The sequence below is a fragment of the Ranitomeya imitator genome, chromosome 6 (genome assembly GCF_032444005.1).
Source record: "Ranitomeya imitator isolate aRanImi1 chromosome 6, aRanImi1.pri, whole genome shotgun sequence".
Lineage (NCBI taxonomy): Eukaryota > Metazoa > Chordata > Amphibia > Anura > Dendrobatidae > Ranitomeya > Ranitomeya imitator.
The window spans coordinates 399,902,375-399,927,263 of NC_091287.1; the positions used below are offsets into that span (position 1 = coordinate 399,902,375).

Here is a 24,889-nt window from a genome sequence, read left to right on the forward strand (position 1 = left end):
CCCTAAAAAAATAAGTTTTGTAGATCTCCATGAAAAACTATTACAATTTTAAAGCTTCTAACATCCTAACAAAATAAAATAGCATTTTACACAGGTGCTCATGTAAAGCAGGCATGAGGGAAATGTTCGTTAATTAACTATTTTGTGTGGTTTGACTGCCTGTCTGGATTAGGCCGGCTTCACACTTGCGAGTTTTACGGACGTAAGAGCGCAGAAACTACGTCCGTAAAACTCGCAAAAAATACGGCACAATTATTCTCTATGCCCCTGCTCCTATCTGCCGTATTTTACTGATCAGTATTATACGGCTTTCTACGGCCGTACAAAATCGCAGCATGCTGCGTTTGTCACCGTACTGCGCAAGAAATACGCCAATGAAAGTCTATGGAAGCGTGAAAAATACGGATTACACACGGACAAGCAGGGTGACTTGCGAGAAATACGCAGCGCTGTTAGAGAGATAAGCCGGTAATTCAGTGCGGTGTACAGTAAAATCACACTGACAGCTTACAGTCCAATAGGTAGAATAAATGTGTACACATAGAATATTACCTAGAAAGCTCCCAGGCGCCCTCTGCTGGCTGTTCATAGATTGTGGGAACTTACCTAGAAAGCTCCCAGGCGCCCTCTGCTGGCTGTTCATAGATTGTGGGAACTTACCTAGAAAGCTCCCAGGCTTTCTAGGAAAGTTCCCACAATCTATGAACAGCCAGCAGAGGGCGCCTCACCGCAAATGAAGCTAAATATAGATCATTGATCTATATTTAGCCTCATTCCCCGGGGTTTTGCAGCAAGGCGCAGCCTGCATTAGCGGAACTCCTTGCTGCAAAATGTTTTAACCCCTTCAGAAGGATTTACATCGTTGGACGTTACAGATCTGCGGAGGGTAAGTATATTGTTGGTTTATTATGTTTTTTTACTTACAGAATGAGGGTCTTCAGTGACTGGATTGGGCGTAGAATAAAATACTCCAACAACCATTGTTTTTATTTCATTAAAATAATTTTAAATAATGTGTTTGTGTTTTATTTAACCCTTTACTACTATTGGATTAATAATGGATAGGTGTCATAATTGACGCCTCTCCATTATTAATTAGGCTTAATGTCACCTTACAATAGCAAGGTGGCATTAACCCTTCATTACCCCATATCCCACCGCTACACGGGAATGGGAAGAGAGTGGCCAAGTGCCAGAATAGGCGCATCTTCCAGATGTGCCTTTTCTGGGGTGGCTGGGGGCAGATGTTTTTAGCCAGGGGGGGGCCAATAACCATGGACCCTCTCCAGGCTATTAATATCTGCCCTCAGTCACTGGCTTTACTACTCTGGCGGAGAAAATTGCGCGGGAGCCCACGCCAATTTTTTCTGCCATTTAACCCTTTATTTTAAGAGCTAGAACGGCCAAATTTTGCAGATTACTGACAGTAGTGTGGAATCTGCAAAAAAAAAATGGAGAGAAGACATGGTTTAGTGTATGTAAACCATGTCTCAAATCATGTCGGGTTTTAGGAAGGAGAAAGAAAAAGCCGGTAATTGAATTACCGGCTTATATATTATATACAGTATATATATATTTTTTTTTTTCTTTTTGGGACACATGGATCACTTCTATTGCGGTATGTTGGTTTTGCAAGCCTGCGAGAAAACCACGCAGTACGGATGCCATACGGATTACATACGGAGGATGCCATGCGCAAAAAACGCTGACACACCCTGCCTACGGAGGAGCTACGGACCACTATTTTCGGGACTTTTCAGCGTATTACGGCCGTAATATACGGACCGTATTTTCATACGCTGAGTGTGAAGCCGGCCTTAAAGGGATAATCATTACAGGTTTGAAAATAGCTAATTTCCTGACATGTGTTAGACTTGAGATAATTTTATAAGTAAGTTTTTGTTTATCGACCTAAATTTACCATTATCATAAAATATAGCTTGAAAAAAAAGTCTAAAAATCAATACGACCTGTTGAAACATTCCAGAGGTATTGCCACATAAGACTGACCGTCACTTCCAAACTGAATGCTGGCCTTAAAGGGAAAGTGCCATAAAATATTTTTTTTTTTCAGCAATTGAAAAAAATGTAATGAATTAATACTTAAATTTTGTTAAAAAATTATTTTCATTTGTTTATAATTTGGTAAAATCTGAAAAATAATTAGAAAAATAGTTTGGTATTTCCACTTTTAAACACTACAGGGAGCAGCTACTGAAATTTGATACAAAAACCTAATGTACAACTAGCTCAGATTAGGATTGCAGAAAATCTGGGCGGAGTCTGCCATGTGTGTGATGTCTCTTCTCCTCCCCTCCTGGGGGTTTGCTAAGGGATAAGAGAGGATGACATTTCGTATCACAGTGCGGAGCCATGTTGTTGGTGACTGCAGAGTTAGGCTGCCGTCACACTATCATTATTTGGTCAGTATTTTACATCAGTATTTGTAGCCAAAACCAGAAGTTGAACAATTAGAGGAAAAATATAATAGAAACATATGCACCACTGCATTTTTCACTCACTCCTAGTTTTGGCTTACAAATACTGATGTAAAATACTGACCAAATACTGATAGTGTGACGGCAGCCTTATACTGACAAGTAGACAGTCACCGAGGATGGCAGGCAGCAAGGACTCTGTTAGATGGTGCTGCTCGCTTTATCATAAACTGGGATATACACATGCACGCTCTCACACAAATGCACGCTCTCACACAAATGCACGCTGTGAAACGGTCACTGGCATGATATGTGCGGGGAAATATGTGTCACGGAGACTGCTTTTCTCTGTGATCTAGAAATCCATAAGTTTTTGTTCAGCATGATATGTGCTGAAGGAGATAAGCCTCTTTCACACTTCCGTCTTGTTCCTCCCGTCGAAATATGTCGATTTTTGAAAAAACAGGATCCTGCAAATTTTTCTGCAGGATCCTGTTTTTTTCCCATAGACTTGTATTTAGCGACGGATTGTGACAGATGGCCATCCATTTCATCCGTCGTGCACTGGATACGTTGGAAAATAGCGGTCCGTCGTGTGGAGAAAACGTTCAGAGGAATGTTTATTCTGCACATTGGAAAATCGCTCAGCGACGGATCCTGCGCTGCCCGTCGTCTGTTGTAATGGAAGCCTATAGGCGCAGGATCCGTCGCTGACCGTCAAACACAGGAATCCAGCAACCTATCCTTTTTTCATTCTGAGCACGCGTGGAAGGATTTTCTGGTTAGGGAAAAATCAAACACACACACACACTATAATAACCCCTCAAGCCTGGCAGGAAGTGCTGCATCCTGTTCAGGGCAGAGCAGTGTGACGATCTCCCTTCTGTGCTCTGTACAGGTCGGCAGTGAGCGGTGATCGCTGCCTGGACTGTAATACTAAGTACAGCTTGTGATCACTGCTCCGTGCTGCAGACACTCACCCCAGACCCTCGCTTCCTGGCAGCTTCTGTCATTACTCGCACTGAGCAATGTGTGCGATGACGGGGAAAATAAAGCCCACAGCATATGCTGCAAGCTACAACAAAATGGACGCATTCTCCTCCCACAGCTGTGACCTGGACAGCCCACGGGGCGTGCCCAGCTCACAGCTAAGAGGCAAAAGGAGCCGCCTCAATGCAAGAGATTCAGTCACCGTCTGACCGAAGTCTCTTATGCCCATGGCTGCCGTAAGTGGTGTGTGAAAATAGTACATTTAATTTTGTATTACAAATTGATTTTATAATCAATAATTACTAATACAAAGATTAAAATCATGGCACCTTCCCTTTCACGGGTGCATACCAAGAGTAACCATCTCCATACAGACCTAACAAAGCTGCACTCTGTAATGTATAGCATGTAAATGTGAAATATATACCCATATAAATGTAGGCTATGAGGCCAAGAGAAGAGTCCCATTTAGTCAGGTTCCCAGCAAAGAGGATTGCCTTGTCAAGGCTGCTGGGCATGCACGAATTGGCCAAATTATGTGCCAAGTATCTTCGTTTTTTTTCCCTATTTTCCAGAGCAGTAATGCAATTCATATTTCATGTTTACATGCTATAACGCCACAGAGTACAACTTTATTTAATTGCCACAAAGTGACAAATGTCATGTTTCAAACATTTCGCCTAGTCACTAAGGGGTTGTGTGTGGCTAGAATTATGAGTATACTGTGCAGTATGGTCTTTTTCTTCAGGATCTCCTGTATTAAGTAATTTAGTGAATTACCCTTTAATTGTTGAACAAAAAGTGAACCTTCATATACAGTGGGGAAATAAGTATTTGATACACTGCTGATTTTGCAAGTTTTCAAACTTCCTTAAAATAATGGAGAAGTCTGTAATTTTTATCTCAGGTACACTTCAACTGTGAGAGACGATCTAAAAATATGTAAAAATCATGCAACGCACTTCTGTGTTTCATATTTCATGCAATGAAATGCAAATGAAGTATTTGATCACCTACCAACCAGCAAGCTATGAGTTATATGATACTGAGATAATCTCAGTAATGTAAAAATCTCTCTTCACTGAATACAGTTGTTACCAGGAATTGAAAATTTTGGGAATGAATGATCAGTCCTGGTGGAGAAGGAAGCAGCTTGCTCTGATAAGATGTATTACAATGTTTATTATTTTCATATGTACTATTGATTTAGAACATAAAAATGTAAAATGATGGTTACTCTTTAAAGGTGGCTTTACCATTTCTATTATATTGATGAACTATCCTGAATAGGTGATTGAGGGTCTGACACCCCTCAATCATCTGTTTTCACCTCTGGCAGTGGCCATATGTAAACAGTGTACAGAGCAGAACAGCAGCGCTGTGTACCCCGATTACTGGTTTCTGCCAGGTATTGCCCACCAGCTCCCATTTATTTTCAGTACAAGCTGATCTGCAGCAACTGCTATACATCCGATAGATCTAGACGGTCAGCATTGGGCGGGATTCGCACAGGCTGTCTTTTTGAGGGGCAATAATTTAACTTTGACCAATGTCCCTGTTGTCCTGTGTTACCCACGTGATTTTCTTTGAATGTAAGACATTGATGTGTGAGGAGGAGATTGTATTAATGTTTTCTTTTCTGATCAGGAGGCTCCACATAGGTTCATCATAGCCGTTCTCATGGAGTACATCCGCTCTCTGAACCAGTGCCAGATTCCTGTACAGGTGTGTATATTGGGTCAGTCAGAATTTAATGACCATGATGGACACTTGTGAATGGGATAGATGAAAAAAAAAATGCATTTAACATTGAAATTCATTAATGAAAAAAGTTGAAGCTTTTATAAATGCATTATGTTACTTATCTAAAGGTACCTTCACACTAAACGATATCGCTAGCGATCCGTGACGTTGCAGCGTCCTCGCTAGCGATATCGTTCAGTTTGACACGCAGCAGCGATCAGAATCCTGCTGTGATGTCGTTGGTCGGAGCTAGAGGGCCAGACCTTTCTTTGGTCGCTGGCTCTCCCGCTGACATCGCTGAATCGGCGTGTGTGACACCGATTCAGCGATGTCTTCGCTGGTAACCAAGGTAAACATCAGGTTACTAAGCGCAGGGCCGCGCTTAGTAACCCGATGTTTACCCTGGTTACCATCCTAAAAGTAAAAAAAACAAACGCTACATACTTACCTACCGCTGTCTGTCCCCGGCGCTCTGCTTCTCTGCTCTGGCTGTGATCACAGCGGCCGGAAAGCACAGCAGTGACGTCACCGCTCTGCTTTCCGGCTGCCTGGCGCTCACAGCCAGAGCAGAGAAGCAAAGCGCCGGGGACAGACAGCGGTAGGTAAGTATGTAGCGTTTGTTTTTTTTTACTTTTAGGATGGTAACCAGGGTAAACATCGGGTTACTAAGCGCGGCCCTGCGCTTAGTAACCCGATGTTTACCCTGGTTACCGGCATCGTTGGTCGCTGGAGAGCTGTCTGTGTGACAGCTCTCCAGCGACCAAACAGCGACGCTGCAGCGATCCGGATCGTTGTCTGGATCGCTGCAGCGTCGTTTAGTGTGAAGGTACCTTTACACTTGTCGGTTAGTTTATCTCAGTCTGATTGGCGGGATAACACAGGGATTGTAGGATTGGCCAAATCTACAGTTTTGTACGTCCTAAAATGAAGGAATGGCAACTCTAAAATTGATGATCGCCTCTTCACAGCAGCTAAGTAAGAAAACTCACTGGGAAGTCAACATCTCCATTCACGACATTCATGAATGTAATCCTGGGACTTTGAGCTCAAGATGGAAATGCCTGGTAACGTGAGAACCAAAAGACTGGAATAGACTATGGTGGAAAACCTCTAAAACAGCTGCCCAGTTCCAAAACAAGATTTCAAGGACAGATGAAATGAGATTAAGCAGAATGATGGGAAGAGAAGATAACAGTGTAGAGAAAGGAAAGGGATCCCGACCCACGGTGTCAATCACATATGTGCCCATACTATAAGCGCCTCCACCATATGGCTGCCAGTGGAACCGGGGCGGTGGGCTTTACTAATCAGGTGACTGTGGATATACATTAGATAGCAGGATGGATTCTGAAGCCTGTAGCTGTACGTTCTGCTCACTTCCAGTCATATGCTGATTGGGCAGAGCACTGATAATGACCAAAACTTACTGCAAAAGCAACATTGACTTTAAGGTAAACTAATGGTAGACCGTCACCTAACATAAAACTTCATTCACTGAAAAAAAAAAAAACGGACAAAAGACAGACATCAACCAACAGCAACTGGAGACTGCTGTAGTAACGGCCCTGGAATGCCTCTCCAGGAGGAAACCCAGGATTTGGTGATGTCCCTGCCATCCACACTTCAGGCAAAATATTTGTCAAAGTATTAAAAGCCATGCTAATATTTCTAATTGTTAACTTGTCCAATTACATAAAAAAATATGACAGGTTATGATGATTAGATTCTGTGATGGGACGTTCATCCAGGGAACTAGTCTGATTGCCGTGTCAGGAGTTGGGTAGGAATTTTTCCCCTAATATTGGGCAGTTGGCCTCAGCTTTATGGGATTTTGTCATCCTCTGGATCAACACGTTAAGTTATAAGTTAAACTCAGTGGATTTATGTCTTCTTTTCAGCTTGAAACTATGAGAATTGAAGAACTGTAAAAAAACGGGCAGTAATTCTTACATGATCATATTTTTTTAAAATTTGTTGTACTTAAAGGAAACCTGTCAACCAGAAAAAATGCTATTAACCTGGAGATGTGGGGTTAATCTGATGGTTAGTAGCGTTGCTAAGCTGCCGAACTTTACTGGGAGAAACGGAACTTTATTCTCTCCGGCAGCATTCATTTTGAGTCACAAGGGTGGTGCCAGCGCTGGTCCAGTCTTCACAGAGCGGCGGCTGTAGCCATGCCCCTGGCACTGACTGACCCTGGCTGTGCATGGGGGCTCATCTGTCAGTGAGGGGCTCAGCTACAGCCGCTGCTCTGTGGTGACTGGACCAGCGCCGGCACCGCCCCTGTGACTGAAAACGAATGCTGCCGGAGAGAATAAAGTTCCTTTTCTTCCCACAGCATTCGACTAAGTGCAGGCGCCGGGCAGCATAGTAACGCTATTAACCTGCAGATTTATCCCACATCTGCAGGTTAATAGCATTTTCTTCTGGTGACGGTTTCCCTTTAAATTTAAAGTCTACACTTGAATCAACATGTTGAGGCTTTGTTTCATATTTGCTGTCTTCTGGATACGGGCTATAAATATTCTATGCCAGTCGTGAAACTTGTCCTGGGCCAAACTGTGTGTTCAGGTGAATTAAGCTGCAATGGGCGATGCTTACATGTGCAATATCCACTTCTTGGTACAGCAAAAGTTTATTTTATTCTATGTGTATACTTGTATTGGGCATTAAAGGGGTTGTTCGGTTCAATTTGACAAGTCTGCAGTCCCTCTGTGTGACTGCAGACTAATTAATTGCCCCCAGGACACGCAATGTGCACTATGAGGATTCGCTGGTTTCTGAGCTGGGACCGGAGGGATGTATTTGTTCTACATACTCCCTGCTAGTGGGAGTGTGAAGCCCCAGGGTCCTGGTTCTCAGTGGCATTGCTTTCCTCACCGGGAGAGTGGGGTCACGCTTGGAAGCGATGGAAGATTCCTCTTAACAGGTAATTAGCACATACAACACAGTTCTGACTCCAAGCCAGAAGGGGGAGCTTTCTCTATCGCCTCATTGGGGGACACAGGAACCATGGGTGTATGCTGCTGCCACTAGGAGGCTGACACTATGCAAATAAAAAAGTTAGCTCCTCCTCTGCAGTGTACACCCCACCGACTGGAAGTAGGATATCCAGTTTAGCTTCGTGTCAGTAGGAGGTGGACACGGGTCTTTCATTAGACCCTTATCTACCTCAATGTGCGTCGTTTCTTTTCAGGTACCACGGAGGGATACAGGGTGAAGTCACACCTGTAGTCCCACAAAGAGACTATGAGTACGGCGTGTACTGCCACCCCGTATCCTCATCTGTCTGGTCGGCAGGACCCCAGCCCCTAACACTGAAGCGTGCTGAGGTGATTCAGACCCGGGCCTGCCTCCGTCTCCCACCCACTCGCCCACCAGAGCCTGTCGGTTCGAGGAGACACGGACGTCCCACTATGCTGGATTATCGGACGTCCGATCTTGGATGGGGAGGTACTCTCTCTCTCTCTCCCCAGGTACAGAGATGATAAGATCACAGAAGAAAGAAGATCGGGAAAGAAAAAAAAATAAAAAATTCCTTTATTTTAATAGTGGGCCCCTTAATTCAGGTTACCTTTGCAGCAGTTTTAGGGCTTTCCTCAACACTTCCCCCGTGCTCCGGTGGTCATGGGATGTAATCTAGGTCCCGGCCTCTTCCAGGCCTAGCTGCAGAGTGGGGCATCGGGGGTCTTTTCCCCTTTAATTTTGCGGGTATTTGGGGCTGCAGGCATTGTTTTGCAGCGTTTTTCAATCCTCTGCGCCGCTCCCCCATCCTCCGGCGGTCACCAGCTCTAATTTAGGTCCCGGCTTCACTCGGGCCTAGCTACAGGGCTGGCTCCGCCCCTCTTCTTCCTGCTTTTCGGGCGGGCTTTTTTCCCACCTAGCTCTTAGTCAGCTCCTTCCTGCCGGGACTTAGCTCCGCCCCCGGCACTTGGCTCCCGCCCCTGGTTTGGCTCCGCCCCTTTTTCCTGTCTCAGAGCAGGCTTTTCTGCATGTGTCCCTGCAGTGTGCGCTTTTTCACTCCTGGTCCTGGACACCCTCTTGTGACTGCCATTTTTCCTATTGATCCAGATTGTACTTGTTTTCTGTGGAGCCTTCTCTTCCTGGCACAGCAGCCCTACAGTCTGGAGCTGAATACAGGATGACTGCACCTACTGTGAGTAGCTGCTCTGCAGCCCGACACTCTCCTCGGCTCTCCTATTCCCTAATGTTCTGGCATCAGTTAATGGGTCTGCTCATCATGAACCTACCGCCCAGGATTTCCTACCCCGGGTGAGACAGAGGCCCCTATCCCTGGGTGGGCTTTCCTTCTGTCTCGGTCTGTGGCGGACCTCACCAGGATGTCACGTCCCTGGTGTCCGTGCTTGACAGATTGTCCCTCCCAGCCCCCCGCAGTTGCCAGTGGGTCACAGGATTCTCCATCCGGCCTTTTCAACACAGGTCACAAGAGATCCAGACAGGAGCGAAATTCTGTCCTTTTCCCGATCCATCTCGCCCTCCGGTCTGGCACGGTGAGATCCCTCTTCCAGATCCTCCTCTCCCGAGTCAGACGGGCGTCCTCGTTCATGTTTTCAGAGGAAGATTCAGACTTTGTTTCACTACAGGCCTCTAGCATGAGTGATAGGGTGCAAAGCCTTATTATTGCAGTCAACCAGACCTTAGGCATCATGGATACATCTACGGAACCCGCAGAAAAGGCGGTTTCGTTTAGACGGTCAAAACCAACTTCCAAGGTCTTTGCTCTACACACTGAATTTGTTGTGGTACTTGCCAGGGGAAAGGTGAACCATACCAGATGCTTTCAGACAGGGAAGCGTCTCAGCATCCTATATCCCTTCTCCCCTGAGCTCATCGCTAACTGAACTGATTTCTCGGCAGCGGACTCGTCGGTCCCCAGACTGTCCGCCAACATGGTCCTTCGACTTTTCTAATGCAGCATCCCTCATGGATTCCAAGGATACAAGTATAGAATCGCTGGAAAAATCAGCCTTTTGAAGTGGCTGCTTCTGCTTTGTGCCTCGGCCATTGCCTCTACCTGGGTCTCAAGGACCACAGCTAGATGGACCAAACAGCCTTGTAAGGGTACCACGGCTGGACCTCTTCCGGGGGAGCTGGCCGACCTGACGTACCAGATTTCCTATGCAGGGAAATATTTGGTAGCTGTCTCCCTAGATGCGTGTCTTGTGCAGCTCAGGTATCCAGCAATATGGTGACCATCTGGCGGAATATTTGGCTCAAGACATGGCAGGTGGACTTGTTTTCAAAGAAGTCCCTTACCAGCCTCCCTTTCCAGGGGGCCCGTCTTTGACTACATGCTGGAACAAATTATTAAGGACGCAACGGGAGGCACGAGCGTCGCTGGCCTCCCCTGATATGGCAGTTCAGCTCCCTTTTTGTCCTTTCGCTGGTTCGTGGCGTCAGAATATTCCTCTGGCTAGCACAGACCGCGGTCTCGCCTGGCTAGAGAAAAGGCTTCCTTCAAGCCTACCCCTTCCTGGCGTTCCCTCAATTCCCATGGTAGGTCCACCAGGCCCAGACCTGGCAGATCTTCCTTGGCATAACTTGTGCTAAGGGCCCAGTGTTCCTCCCAGTTTGGGCGGGCGTCTGTTTTGTTTTTTTCTTTTTTGCAGGGATGTTTGGCTTGCCTCAGTCGAGGTCAGGGAGGTGGTATCCTCTGGATACAAGATGGGGTTCGCTTCACGGCCCCGGAATCGCTTCTTCAAATCCCACCCTCTAAAAGATCCTAATCTGATCCCAGGTTTCTTTGTGTCCATTGCCTTTCTTCTTTATTCAGAGGTTATCGTTTCCATCTCAGAGTAGGAACGCTTCACAGGTTTCTATTCAAACCTGCTTGTAGTGCCGAAGAACAACGGCGCAGTTCGACCCATCTGGTTCCTAAGTTAGTGAACAAAAGGTTCTGCCTGCGGCATTTCAGGATGGAGTCCCTCTGTTCAGTATTGGCTTGCATGGAACCACAGGAATTCCTGTTCTCCATAGATATCCAAGAAGCCTATCTCGATGTTCTGATTTTCCCAGCACACCTGTGTCTCCTGCGTTTCGTGGTGCAGAAGAGTCATTTCCAGTTCATCGCCCTGCCACTCGGTCTTGCGACCGCACCCAGTGTCTTCATAAAGATTATGGCTACATTTATGGCCATTTTGAGGATCACGGGCCTAGTGCTCATTCCGTACCTCGAAGACATCAAGACTCCGCCCCCCTCTCAGGCCCAGGAGAGTGACAATCATCCGACTCCCTGTCCCGTTTCTGGTGGCTGGTCAGCAGAACAAAGTCTTGTCTTGTTCCGAGTCAGTGCCTCGTCTTCTAAGGCATGCTGTTCGACACCTGTCAGTCGAGGGTTTTTTGTTATTTTTTTCTTCTCAAGGAGAAACGGGCAATTCTCCAGGACGGAGTTTTCTGCAAGGCCCTCGGCTGGCTTCCTTCCGCTCAGCAATGAAGGTCCTGGGACGAATGGTGGCAGCATCGGAAGCGTTCCCTTTTGCGCTGTTCCACTTCAGTAGGCCATCCTTTCTCAGTGGGACAGGTCGGTGCTGTCTCTGGATCGTCCGATTCGGCCTTCCGTCCGATTCTAATGGTCTCTCAGCTGGTGGCTGTCATCCCCTCTCATTCCCCAGGTCCGGTCCTTCCTTCTCGCCCATGGCAGGTGGTGACGACGGTCGCCAGCCTTCCCGGCTGGGGCACGGTTTCCCACAATCCGTCAGTTAAAGGGGCGTTGGTCGGAGCAAGATTCCCCTCTGCCGATCGACATCCTTGAGATAGCGGCCATTCTTCTGTCCCTGAGTCACTGGGAAAAGGTTCTCAGAGGTCTGCCAGTCAGAATCCAGACGTCCAATGCCACGGCTGTGGCATATGTCAAACACCATGGAGGGAATCAGTCTCTTGGAAATGGCGGAGGTATCCAAGATCCTCTTCTGGGCAGAGGCGACGGTTCCGGCACTATCCGCAGTGCATATTCCCGGTGTTGGCAACTAGGCCGCGGTGTTTTTCTCTGCCACGAGGGCCTTTCGGCAGGAGAGTGGTCCCTGCATCGGGAGGTCTTCCTTCAAATTTGCCTTTGATGGGGATCTCCGGACGCGGATCTCTTGGTGTCGCGACTGCTTAGGAAGGTTCCACCGTTTATTTCCAGGTCCGCGACCCTCTTGTAGTGGAGACCGATGCTTTGGCCATTCCTGGGTCGCATTTTGTATTTCCCTATCTGTTTCCTCCCCTTCCCTTCTTCCCAGGCTGTTGAAGATCATTGCGGAGGGGGTGCCGGTCTTTCTGATCGCACCAGATTGGCCCAGAAGGTTCTGGTTCGCTGAGATCGCCAATCTCCTCGCGGACTTCCTCTGGAGGCCCCAAACAGGCCAGATCTTCTGTCCCAAGGACCGATCTGCCACCAGAGTTCTTGGTTGCTCAATTTAACATCTTGGCTGTTGAATCCTTCCATTTGGCCTTTTCTCAAGGCGGGACTTGATGCTGGCCTTGACCTTAGTCCTCTAAAGGGTCAGGTAGCAACGCTTTCCATTCTCTTTCTGAAGTCCCATTTCAGAAGTCCTTGACTTCCCGTTCTCAGGTCAGATATTTAGATCTGAGAGACCTCGGTGGTTGATACCTCTTAATGGCTAACTGAAAAGATGGTAGCAAATTGCAAACCTTCGAGACTTCTCAGGCCTCTTCATCAGGCATAGACTAATTCAATTCCAAATATTTTATCTACTGGCTATCACGGTACAAGGATATATATCCGTCCCGTTCTCAGGTCAGAACTTTTCTTCAAGGAGTGGTGCATGCAGCTCTCTTGTACCGGACTCTCGTGGATCCCAAGGAGCTTAATCTTGTTCTGGAGGCTGTGGGGTTCCCCCCCTTGAACCTCCCCATGAGGCCTCACTGTCTGTTCTGTCCTGCAAGGTGTCGTTTCTGGTGGCCATCACCTCCATTAGGCGCGTCTCGGAGTTGGTGGCTCTCTCCTGTCGCCCCATTTCTTGGTTCTTCACCAAGATAAGGTAGTTTACGGCCATCGTCGCCTTTTCTTCCCAGGGTGGTGTCCTCCTTGTTACTTCAATAAGATCGTCCTTCCCACCTTTTTGTTCTGCTCCGACCTCTTCTCTGGAGCGTTCGCTGAACAGGCCAGACCTGGTCAGGGCGGTGAGGATCTATTTGTCTAGGACCACCTTCTTTAGGAAGACGGACCGTCTATTTGTCATTCCAGACGGTGCGCCAAGAGGCCTGCCAGCCTCCAAAGTTATGATTGTTCTCTGGATCAGACCTGCTATTCTGGAGGCTTACCAGGTCCGGAACAGAGTGACTCCTCCTGGGATTAAGACTCACTTTGCCTCGGGCAGTGGGCGCCTCCTGGGCGGTACACCATGGGGCATCTGCCCTACAACTTTGCAAGGCAACCTGGTGTTCCATTCACTCATTTGCCAAATGTTATAAGCTCCATACCTACGCTTTGGCAGTTGCCAGCCTAGGCGGAAGGATCTTGCAGGCGGCAGTGGTAAGTTCTCCGACCTGAATGGAGTTTTTTTCTGCTGTTCCCACCCCAGGGACTGCTTTGGGACGTCCCATGGTTCCTGTGTCCCCCAATGAGGCGATAGAGAAAACAGGATTTTTGGTTGCTTACCGTAAAATCTGTTTCTCGGAGCCTTCATTGGGGGACACAGCACCCTCCCAAGTTGAACAGCTCTGTTTAATTGTGTTATATTGTCACAGTTTGACTTTCTGTCTTTAACATGTTGCTTCTCCTACTGCTTTTTTCACTAACTGAATATCCTACTTCCAGTCGGTGGGGTGTACACTGCAGAGGAGGAGCTAACTTTTTTATTTGCATAGTGTCAGCCTCCTAGTGGCAGCAGCATACACCCATGGTTCCTGTGTCCCCCAATGAAGGCTCCGAGAAACAGATTTTACGGTAAGCAACCAAAAATCCTGTTTTACACCTGACTTCAGGGGAGCTGCTCTCTCTGGTCAGAAGGAGGAGTCAGTTGCTAGGCAGTTAGGATGAATTAGTCAGTTGGTGCCGGACAGCAGACTGGAGCAGTCTGAGGCAGAAGGACGAGTGAGGGGCCGTACAGCCTGAAGTGCTGTAGCTCCTAGATATTGAGAGACATAAGGAAGAACAGCTTGTAGCGAATGTGCCGGACAGCGAAGCACAGGAGAGTGACAACAAGGGAGAATAGCTGCGAGAGGGCTACCTCCCTGACAGAGTGCAGATACCGGTAACCGGAAGACCGAAGTTGTCATACTCTGAGACACAGCAGAAACCAGTAGGACAGCTAGACTACATGTAACTTGTCCGCCCTAACACCCAGGAGACAGTGACACAGTCGGGTTGTGATAGAGACCCTGTAAAAAGGCTCGAGTCACCTGTCATACGGGTTTGCGTTCTACCTAAAGGGGGACAGAGAGAACTGAGCGGACCTTGCCAGAAGCCTTAGGCAGTAAGGGACTACAGTACCACCGCGCTAAAAGGAAGGCTTTTAACTCCACCTGGTTAAAGGGGACTCTGAACTCGCTTCCAAGCCGGTCGGACCCTGCCTGTACCTGTGATCTGGTGCCCTGGACTGTGGCTGCCTGCTACCATCAGTAAACCAGGTAAGGACTGCACAACTGCGTCCTTTGTTCTTTACTGCACCACTCACCATCTTCCATCTATTCACCGGCAGCCCTGGGGACCTACTTCACCTTTGGGAAGTTATACCATCTGGCTGCCATAACATCACCCTAGAGGACCCCTTTAAGCAGCGTTGGTCACCCCTGACCGAATACCACAGGTGCCGTCATGAATTTTCTTGATTTCAAAAACCCCTTTAAAGACTATCCCTTTATCATGGGTGCCCAGGGCCACAGACTGGCTCGCCGTAATGGTCCTGGTACCGAGTACCCTACGGTCCTGGCAGGCGACTCAGGTGCAGCCTCTATCAATACAAGTGTATAGAGGTGAGGTCATGCGCAATGGCTGGGACTATGTATAACACATACACACCCTCTGGTCCCAGATCAGAAACTGGTAAATCCCTGCAGCGCACAGAGCGTGTCCTGGGGGATTCCTAAGTCTGCAGTCACACAGAGGGACTACAGACTTATCGATTTGAACCTGACAACACCTTTTACGTACAGGCATTTCGTAGTGGTTCATGCACCAACACTGGGTGATGAGGTATTTCCCGCTAGTGAAAATATGGCGTTCATATCACTAAATGGTGCTAATCCCATGTGTTTCTTTCTAGCACTATCTATATGAGCTGGTGATTAAAACCCTGGTGCATCACAACCTCTTCTATATGCTTCACCAGTTCCTGCAGTATCACGTGCTGAGCGACTCCAAGCCTCTGGTATGTATCTGTATGACCTTCCTGGTGCAGCTTTAAGCCTCCATTTCTAACTTTCTTAAATCTTACATACAATTATCTTTAGTCATGAGCGAATATACTCGTTACTCGAGATTTCTCGAGCACGCTCGGGGGTCCTCTGAGTATTTTTTAGTGCTCGGAGATTTCGTTTTTCTTGCCGCAGCTGAATGATTTACATTTGTTAGCCAGCATAAGTACATGTGGGGGTTGCCTGGTTGCTAGGGAATCCTCACATGTACTTATGCTGGCTAACAAATGTAAATCATTCAGCTGCGGCAAGAAAAACGAAATCTCCGAGCACTAAAAAATACTCTGAGGACCCCCGAGCATGCTCGAGAAATCTCGAGTAACGAGTATATTCGCTCATCACTAATTATCTTCTGTTCTCTAGGATAATGAATGTCATCGTATACTGTTGCCTTTACAATAAACTGGTTGTATAACAGAACAGATTTTGTGTGTGTGTGTCATCTATAATATAATGGTGGGAGCATCACTCTGTCCAAAGCCTTAATAGACTGCGCAAGCATGACGCGCCTGCGCAGTCTGGACCCCACAGTGATTGTGGCCCAGGAGATACTGTAACTGTATTGGTGTGCACAGCGCGCCGATACAGTTACATTCTGCGGCAGAGCAGGGAGAATCGATCTCCCTTCTCTGCCACTGGCCACCATGGGGCCCCTGAGCAGGCGGGGGGCGGTGCCAGTAGTGGGTCCCCCACCTGTCATCGTAGGGACAGCTGTATCTGCATCTAGCCGATGCAGCTGACCGCATTGATGAGGGAAGGAGCGCTATACTCCTCCCATCATCCCCCTTTCAGCTTCTGATGTCACTGACTGGGCGCGATGACATCACTGCCCGGTGCCCGCGGTCAGGAGGGAAGCGGGAGCAGCGCAGGAACAAGGAATAAGAGAGGTATTTATTTTTCTTTATGGGGGCTGCCTTATACTACAGAGTCTGCCTGTGGGGGGGTGCTACCTTATACTACAGAGTCTGCAGTATAAGGCAGAACCCCACTCTCGCCCAACCCCCCCCCCCCCCCACAGGCAGACTGTAGTATAAGGCAGCACCCCCCCCACAGGCAGAATGTAGTAAAAGGCAGCACCCCCCCCCCCCCACACACAGGCAGACTCTGTAGCATAAGGTGGCAGCACCCAAACCCCCCTAAGGCAGACTCTACAGTATAAGGCAGCACCCCCCCCCCCCCCCACAGGCAGAGTCTGTGGGGGGGTGCTTCCTTATGCTACAGAGTCTGCCTGTGGGGGTGCTGCCTTATACTACAGAGTCTGTCTGTGGGGGTCCTGCCTCACACTACAGAGTCTGCCTGAGAGGGGTTGCTGCCTTACACTACAGAGTCTGCCTGAGAGGGGTTGCTGCCTTACACTACAGTCTGCCTGAGGGGGTGCTGCCTTATACTACAGAGTCTGCCTGTGGGGAGGGGGGGGGAGTTCTGCCTTATACTACAGGCTCTGCCTGTGGGGAGGGGGGGTTCTGCCTTATACTACAGGCTCTGCCTATGGGGGGGGATGTCTTATACTACAAAAGATTGCCTAAAAAGATTGATACCACCAGAACAGACACAAAACAGACTCCTCCCTCATTATAATGAGTGGTTCAATCGGGGGTATCATCTAAATAGCATTTTTGTGGGATTCACATGGAAATCCCAACATGGAACAAAAGAATGTGATCCCAGCCTTATACTGAAGCAATCAAAAAATGTTATTTACCCCAAAATGTTACCAATAAAATCCTTAACTCATCTCAAACAAAATAAGCTCCAATACCCCCACCAGACCCCCTCAAACAAAAATATGCAGTGAGATCTGTGCATCCAATTCTTCTTCTGAGCCCCACTGCGCCTGAACCGTAGCCACGTTTGGTATTCCTGTATGTGGGAGAGTGCACTGAACAATTTACAGGGTACGTTTCTCCAGAAGCTCAGGCTGGGCAGAATGTGTCCTCATACAGTGTAGCGCCCGATACAATATATGGGCACAAAACTGGCATATATTGCAATTCTCCAGAAAAAAAGCCTGACATGAATGTTACAAAATAGTCTCTGCAGCCGTAGATTGAGAGGTGCAATTTCTATAATGGGGTCACTTTTGGGGTTTTTATGCTGTTTTTTTAGGGGCTCCACAAACTATTCTAAGACTCCAAAAGCCAAATATAGCTCCTTCCTTATTACCCCTGACTTGTGGCCAAACAGTATTTTCTGAGGACATATGGGGCATCACCGTGGTTGGGAGAAATTGCACAATAAATTTGGGTTCCAGTTTCACCGACTTTACCCTTGTGTAACTGGCAAATTTGCAACAAAGAAATTACAATATTTTCGAGGTAAAAATGTATTTTTACGTCCCAATATTATAAAATTCTGTGAAGCCTTTTATGCTTTCAAAATACTCACTACGCCCTCAGATGAATTCCTTAACCAGTGAAGTTTCTAATATGGGGTCACTTGTGGGGGTTTCTGCTGTTTTGTTACTTCAGGGGCTCGGATAATGGAGCCTTCAATCTATTCAAATGGAATCTGTGTTCTAAAAGCCAAGTAGCGCTCCTTCCCATCCAATCCCTGCCATGTTCTCAAACAGTAGTGTACAACCACATATGGGGAACGGCCATATTCGGTAAAAATTGCATAAATTCTGGGGTCCATTTTCTCTTATTGCTCCTTGACAAAATAATAAATTTGGTGCTAACAGTATTTTAGTGTAAAAATGGCATTTTTTTCTTTTCACATCTAAATGTTAAAGCTTTGTGAATACTCTATGGGTTAAAATGCTCAGGACATCCCTAGATGAATTCCGTGAGGGGTCCTAATTTTGAAAATGGAGTCACTTGTGGGGGATTGGTGCTATTTTTGCATGTCAGGGGCTCTGTAACTGCAACATGGCATTCACAATCAATTTCAGACAAACTTGCACCCCAAAAAATCCAATGGCGCTCTTTCCGTCCCGTACCCTGCCATGTGCCCAAACAGCAGTTTTTGACCACCTATGGGGCATCATCATGTTCGAAGAAATTGCATAACAAATTATTGGGTCTGTTCTTCTTTATTTTTCCTATTATCCATTGTAAAAATTATGAATTTGGGGCTAAAATAAAATTTTAGCAGGATAAAATGTAATTTTAATTTCTACATCCACACTTTAAAAAGTTCCGTGAAGCGCTTATGGGCTCAAGAAGCTCAACACACCCCTGGATGTACTGATGGGTCTAGTTTTCAAAATGGGGTCACTGGGGGGGGGGGAGGGTTCTGCTTTTTTGGTAACTCTGGGGCTTTGCAAATAAGACATGGTGTATACAATCTATTCCATTCAAATTTTATATTTCAAGTATGAAATATTGCTTCTTCCCTTCCGAGCCCTGCCGTGTGTCCAAACAGAACTTTTTGACATGTGGAGTATTGTCACTTAAAAGAAAGTGGGTAACTGTGGGGTCCACTTTTTACCTCTTGCAAAAGTGAAACATTTGGGGTTAAAGCAACATTTTCCTGGGGGGGGGGGGGGGAAATGTAAAAAAAAAATCGAGCATTTTTAATTTGACAATCTTATCAAATTCTGTGTAGTACTTGTTGGTTCAAAAGGCTCATGATACACCTGGATAAAATCTTTGAGGGGTGTAGTTTCCAAAATATGGTAAATTGTAGGGGTCTTCTGCTGTTTGGGCAAATACAACATGGGGCTTGCAATATATTTCAACCGAATTTGTGCTCCAAAATTCAGACGGAGCCTCTTCCCTTCTGAGCTCTGCCATTTGTACAGTTTTCTGGCCACATGTGGCCAGACAACTATCAGCGTGCTCATAAGAAACTGGTTGACAAATAGTGGGGTCCATTTTCTTTTGCTAAGAAAAAGTAAAAGTTTTTTTTTTTTTTTCTTTAATGAGCTAAAGCAACATTTTAGAGTACTTTTTTTTTTTTTTTGTATTCATGCCTGTGTAGCACCTGGAGAAATAGGGATTTTTGTGTACTCACCGTAAAATCCTTTTCTCCGAGCCATTCATTGGGGGACACAGACCGTGGGTGTATGCTGCTGCCAATAGGAGGCTGACACTAAGTGATACAAAAAGTTAGCTCCTCCCCTGCAGTATACACCCTCCTGCTGGCTCTCAGCTAACCAGTTCGGTGCAAAAGCAGTAGGAGATCAATAACAATATATGAGCGTATAGCATGTCATATTATATATGAGAGTATAGCATGTCAGATTATAAAAAACAATCATAAGCTAATAACAGGGTGGGAGCTGTGTCCCCCAATGAATGGCTCGGAGAAAAGGATTTTACGGTGAGTACACAAAAATCCCTATTTCTCCTTCGCCTCATTGGGGGACACAGACCGTGGGACATCCCAAAGCAGTCCCTGGGTGGGGACAACAACAGATCAGGCCCTGTGTAACCGCTACTTACAAGTGCGCCACCGCGGCCTCCAGAGTCCGCCTGCCCAGACTCAAATCTGTGGAAGTGTGGGAATTATAGTGCTTCAAGAATGCATGCGGACTGGAGGAATCCGCAAGCTTGCAGGCGTGCCTTGCTGACGCCTGGTGCCTAGAACCCTTGATAGACAGGGAGATAGGCTGACATCTAGCACGGAAGGACTCCTGGAAGGTGAAAAGAATTCAACATGTTATCATGGTCGATGAAACGGCTAAACCCTTCCTGAAAATGTCAGGAAGCCTTCCTCTACCGTCAGGAAGCCCAAATAAAACGTCCAACCTTCAGAAGGACGCCGTCCTCAAGACGTACCTACTCAGAGCACTCACTTCGTCCAGAATATGGGGGATCTTATTCCATTTTGTGGACTGGAGCCAAAAGAGATGAGGGAAGAACTATGCCCTCATAACAGTGGTAATACAGTACCACCTTGGTAACAAGGGATGGAGATGGCCTGAGGACAACCTTGCCTCGAAGGAAATAAGGGAAAAAAGTCTGAAAGAGCAGAGAAGCTAGCTCCGAAGACTCGTCAGAGTGAGAATATCGCAGAGGAGAACGGGACGACTTTCCCTGATAGTAAAGTCTGCCCGGATGAAAAAGGAGCCTACTGTAAGGCTCCTAGGAATAATAAGGTCCCAATGATCTAACGGTATGCGATAGGGAAGAACTACGTGTGAAAACTCCCTGTGAGAAAGTCCCTACTTGCGGTTGTGCTGCGATAAGGCGAGAAGATACTAGCTCCGCAAACAAAAAAACGGACATGGTCAGTGCGGATCTCTGAGGATCACTGGGGCCCCTTTCTGCTTCTGAAAGGCTTTCGGAAGGAGAGTTATGGAAACTGGTACCACGGCAGAACCAGAGCATGGAGAGCGATGGCTCTTGGATCTCGAGGCCGAACCACGAACTCTAGTACATTGGCCTTCAGTCTGGATGTCATCCCACCTACAACTGGAGAGCTCCAGTAAGGACAGATCTGATGGAAGACTTCGGGGTGAAGTTCCCACTGACTTGAGGCGGAACCCTGACGGCTGAATTTGTTTGCCGTTCAGAGTTCTACTTCTGGGATATATACTGCCGAGATCACCGAAAAATAGACTTCGGCCCATCAGAGAAAGTGAGGTACCTCGGTCATGGCGCCTGACCGTGGGTACCTGCTAGATGACTGACGTAAGGCACCGCCGTGGCATTATCCAATTGAATTCGGATAGGGAGACCCGCCAGAAGGCAGTGGACCTGCTGTAAGACTACCGTTCGGATCTCCAGAACAATGATGGGGAGAAGAAGACTGGCATTGGAAGTTACCAATAACCATTGAACCGGGAGAAAGGCCCTGGATGAAGAAGGAGCTCAGATACTATTGTCTGAAAGTCTGTTTGACTTGCTGAAAACGAGCGGAGCGAAGGAAACCGTTTCCATTGTCGTCACCATTTTTTGCTCAGAACTCTCTTAGCAAATCGAATGAAATGAGGGGGTGAGTAATCAAGTCCTCAGAACTCTCCTTGCGCTAGCTCCCTGTTGAAGGGCCATGACCTTGTCTCGAGGAAGAATTACCATCCTTCTAGAAGTGTGCAGGATCATCCTCAAAAAGGATATCTGCTGGGCTGGAAATGAGGAGAACTTGTCTAAGTGTAGCTGCCAGCCCAGGAGAGAAGGTATCGCAAGAGATATAGACGACTCCGCGTAGTCCTGGAAGGGCGGCTAGACAGACCAAACAGGGCAGGACGAGCACGCCTCTAGAGTGCAAGAGAAACATGACATCCGCCATGATCCGAGCGAACACTCTGGGTGCGGAAGCAAGGCCGAAGGACAAGGTTGTGACTTGAAAATGCTGTTGATGAATGGAAAGGCGAAGGAATTTTTGCAGAGGGCAAGCAACCCGAATGTCGATGGATGCCGGAAACTGCACCTTTTTCTGTTGAAGTAATGGCTGAGCGGAGGGACTCCATCCAAAGAAGGAGGACCATGTCAAAGGTTGTTAAAATTTGAGGTCCAGGGTCGATCTTACTTTTCGTTCCCCTGTTTGGAACCAAGATCCCTTAGATCTAGACTGTGCTGGACAATCCTTATACAATCCTTTGTAAGTCTCCCGCTCAAAAGATTTGATTGGCCAGTTGTTGCTGGTGTGAATCAAGGTAGTTAAGGTCTCCAGCCAGGAGACCATTGCTCTAGCAATCCATGCGGCCACTAGGGAGGATAGAGCGCTGGACCCGAAGCCGCAAGACGGAACGGACCAGATTTGCTATCTGACAGTCCGTGGTATTTTTAATTGATGACCCATCAGGTAGGGATACTGGTAGGTATACCACAGGAGATTCTACCCGGTTAAACTGCCCCATGGCAGAATGTGCGGCTGCATCCAGCAGGTCATAGTCTCTGCCATCTCCTCTTTTCACGGTGCAGAGATAAAAACTAGGAACCCTCGATCCATCAACCTCTTAAAAGGGAAGTGGAGAGGAATTGTCCGCCCTCTTGCATCATCCACTAAATAGTGGTGATGCAGAGGGGGGAGCTCGTACGCCAAAAAGGGTGCCTCTATATGTCCACAGAGTTCAGGTCTCCAGGTGGACAGGACAGGTTGTCTGGCGTTAGGCCTGGATGCAGAAGAGGAAACATGGAGACGATACTCCGTGTGCTCGTCTGTTGATGGTGTGGGGAGATCGGTGCCCTTTAAAGGACCCGTCGCCCTTAAAAAACAGGCATGGCATCCCACGTAGAGGCTTCTGTCCAGTGAATCGCTTATCCGAATTGAATGGCAAATGCTCTCGAGGGAGTTTAGTCTCTGAAGCTCTGGCAAGCTCAGGCAATATCCAATCCATATTCAGAGCCTTGTTGTCATCAAATCATTGGTGAGGGAGCAGAAAACGAAAAACTTCCGTTTTCTAGATGCCTGTATGTTTCTAGATGCCTGCACGTTTCTAGAATATTTGCGGCCCCTGCTAGCCGACGGCTCCCATGTAGGATAGGGACCATGTATATTGGTCCTGCGAGCACTCCAAACAGAGAGGGTACACAGAGGGATTCAATCTCTTGGTCAGATAACCATGGATTGGTCAGTGAAGAAGTCAACTGAGGGGAACTAGAGGATAAAGCTGGGGTTGGCGGCGGAGGGCTTCTCGGACTGATCAAGCTCCTTTAAGACCAGAGAATACTGGTCATGCGCCTTTAGGACCAGAGAATACTGGTCATGCGCCTTTAAGACCAGAGAATACTGGTCATGCGCCTTTAAGACCAGAGAATACTGGTCATGCGCCTTTAAGACCAGGGAATACTGGTCATGCGCCTTTAAGACCAGGTACTTCCTTACCCGGGTACTGGTGTAGAGTCGATGTGCCCCTTTAATGCAAAAAATACTGTCACCCCAGTGTGAGCTGGCAGGGTGGACCAAGATGGCCACCGGGAGCTGCAGAGTTGATAAAATCTCGCAGAGAGCGAGAAGCGCCAATTTGGGGGGCAGAGCCACAGACACGATGTTGAATAGGCCTAAGCCGGGGCCTAAATTTCTGTAGCCGGCGGAAGTCACCAGTAGGTCGTTCCAGGCAAGACTTCCAGGATGCGGCCTACAAATCGGCCGAAGCCGGGGACTAAATTTTTGCAGCCATCCAGAGCGTTACCTCAGAGAGGTGGGCCACAGGGAAGTGACTGAGGCTGCCTGTCAGCATGTGAATATCCCTCTGCAGATGGATCCACTCACCATTGGTGCGTGTCCCGGCATGGAGCTGCCGCGGATGTGGGTTTCAGCGCTGTTCTGTGCAGCGTGGACGGTGCAGGGATAAGCCTCAATCCATCATCCGTTTGTTATGGAGGTGGAGAGGAACCATCCGCCTCCTTGTGCCATCCGCTTTCACAGTGGTGGGACAGTGCGGGCTGCTCGGACGCCACGGAGCTCAGTCTCCGGGTGGACAGAGCCAGTTGTCCGGCATTAGGCCTGGCTCCAGGAGAGGATACATGGAGGCGACACTCCATGTGGTCGCCTGCTGCTGGTGTGGGGAGATCGGGACCATGAAAGGAACCGTCGCCCCTGAAGAGAGCTCAGGCATGGCTTCCCACGTCGCAGGAAAGGGTACGGGGAGGTATACTCGCCGTGCTTGCCTGTTGATGGTTCGGGGGAGATCGGAACCTTGAAAGGAACCGTCGCCCCCTTCACTCTGTTAATTAAAAAATAAAAATTTACAGAAAAGTAAACAAAATAAAAACGTTGGGGTCTGAAACAGACCCATGTGCCTCCTACAGACACTAAGCAAGAACTGGTTAGCTGAGAGCCAGCAGGAGGATGTATACTGCAGGGGAGGAGCTAACTTTTTTTGTATCACTTAGTGTCAGCCTCCTATTGGCAGCAGCATACACCCACGGTCTGTGTCCCCCAATGAGGCGAAGGAGAAATGGGTTTTGTAAATTGCTTGAAAAAATGAGAAATTTATATTAAACTTTTAACATCCTAATAAAATGACATTGGAACAACAATGCGGATGTAGAGATAAAGTAAATGGTATATTAAATATTGTTCACAGCATGATGAACTTGTTTAAGGAAAGATTGAAAGTGTAAAAATTGCTATTTTTCCTCTATTTTCACCAAAATTCAGATATCTCCAAAAAATAAACACAAAACATATCAACTTAAATGTACTGCTAACAAAGTACAATGTTATGAAAAACCTATTTCCGAATCAGTGGGATCTGTTGAAGCGCTCCAGAGTTACTATATAAAGTGACACTGGTCAGATTTCTAGCGTTCCAGAGTTACTATATAAAGTGACATTGGTCAGACTTCTAAAATTTGGCCTGGTCAGGAAGGTTGAAACTCTGTCACTAAAGCTCGGACAACCCCTTCTTAAACTAAATGCCCAGCCCTGATAACATAAAGGTACCGTCACATTAAGCAACTTACCAATGAGAACGACAACGATCCGTGACGTTGCAGCGTCCTGGA

General features: G+C 47.3%; 1 protein-coding gene across 3 annotated transcripts in view; it reads left to right on the top strand.

The window, feature by feature from the left end:
• The window catches only part of RMC1 (regulator of MON1-CCZ1), a 61,741-nt gene that overhangs the window by 32,404 nt on the left and 4,448 nt on the right, over positions 1 to 24,889 (top strand). For all 3 annotated transcript variants that reach the window (XM_069731204.1, XM_069731205.1, XM_069731206.1), the window contains exons 16-17: positions 5,076 to 5,153; positions 15,401 to 15,505. In XM_069731204.1, the coding sequence (XP_069587305.1) occupies positions 5,076 to 5,153; positions 15,401 to 15,505 (183 nt within the window). The remainder of the gene's footprint in view (positions 1 to 5,075; positions 5,154 to 15,400; positions 15,506 to 24,889) is intronic.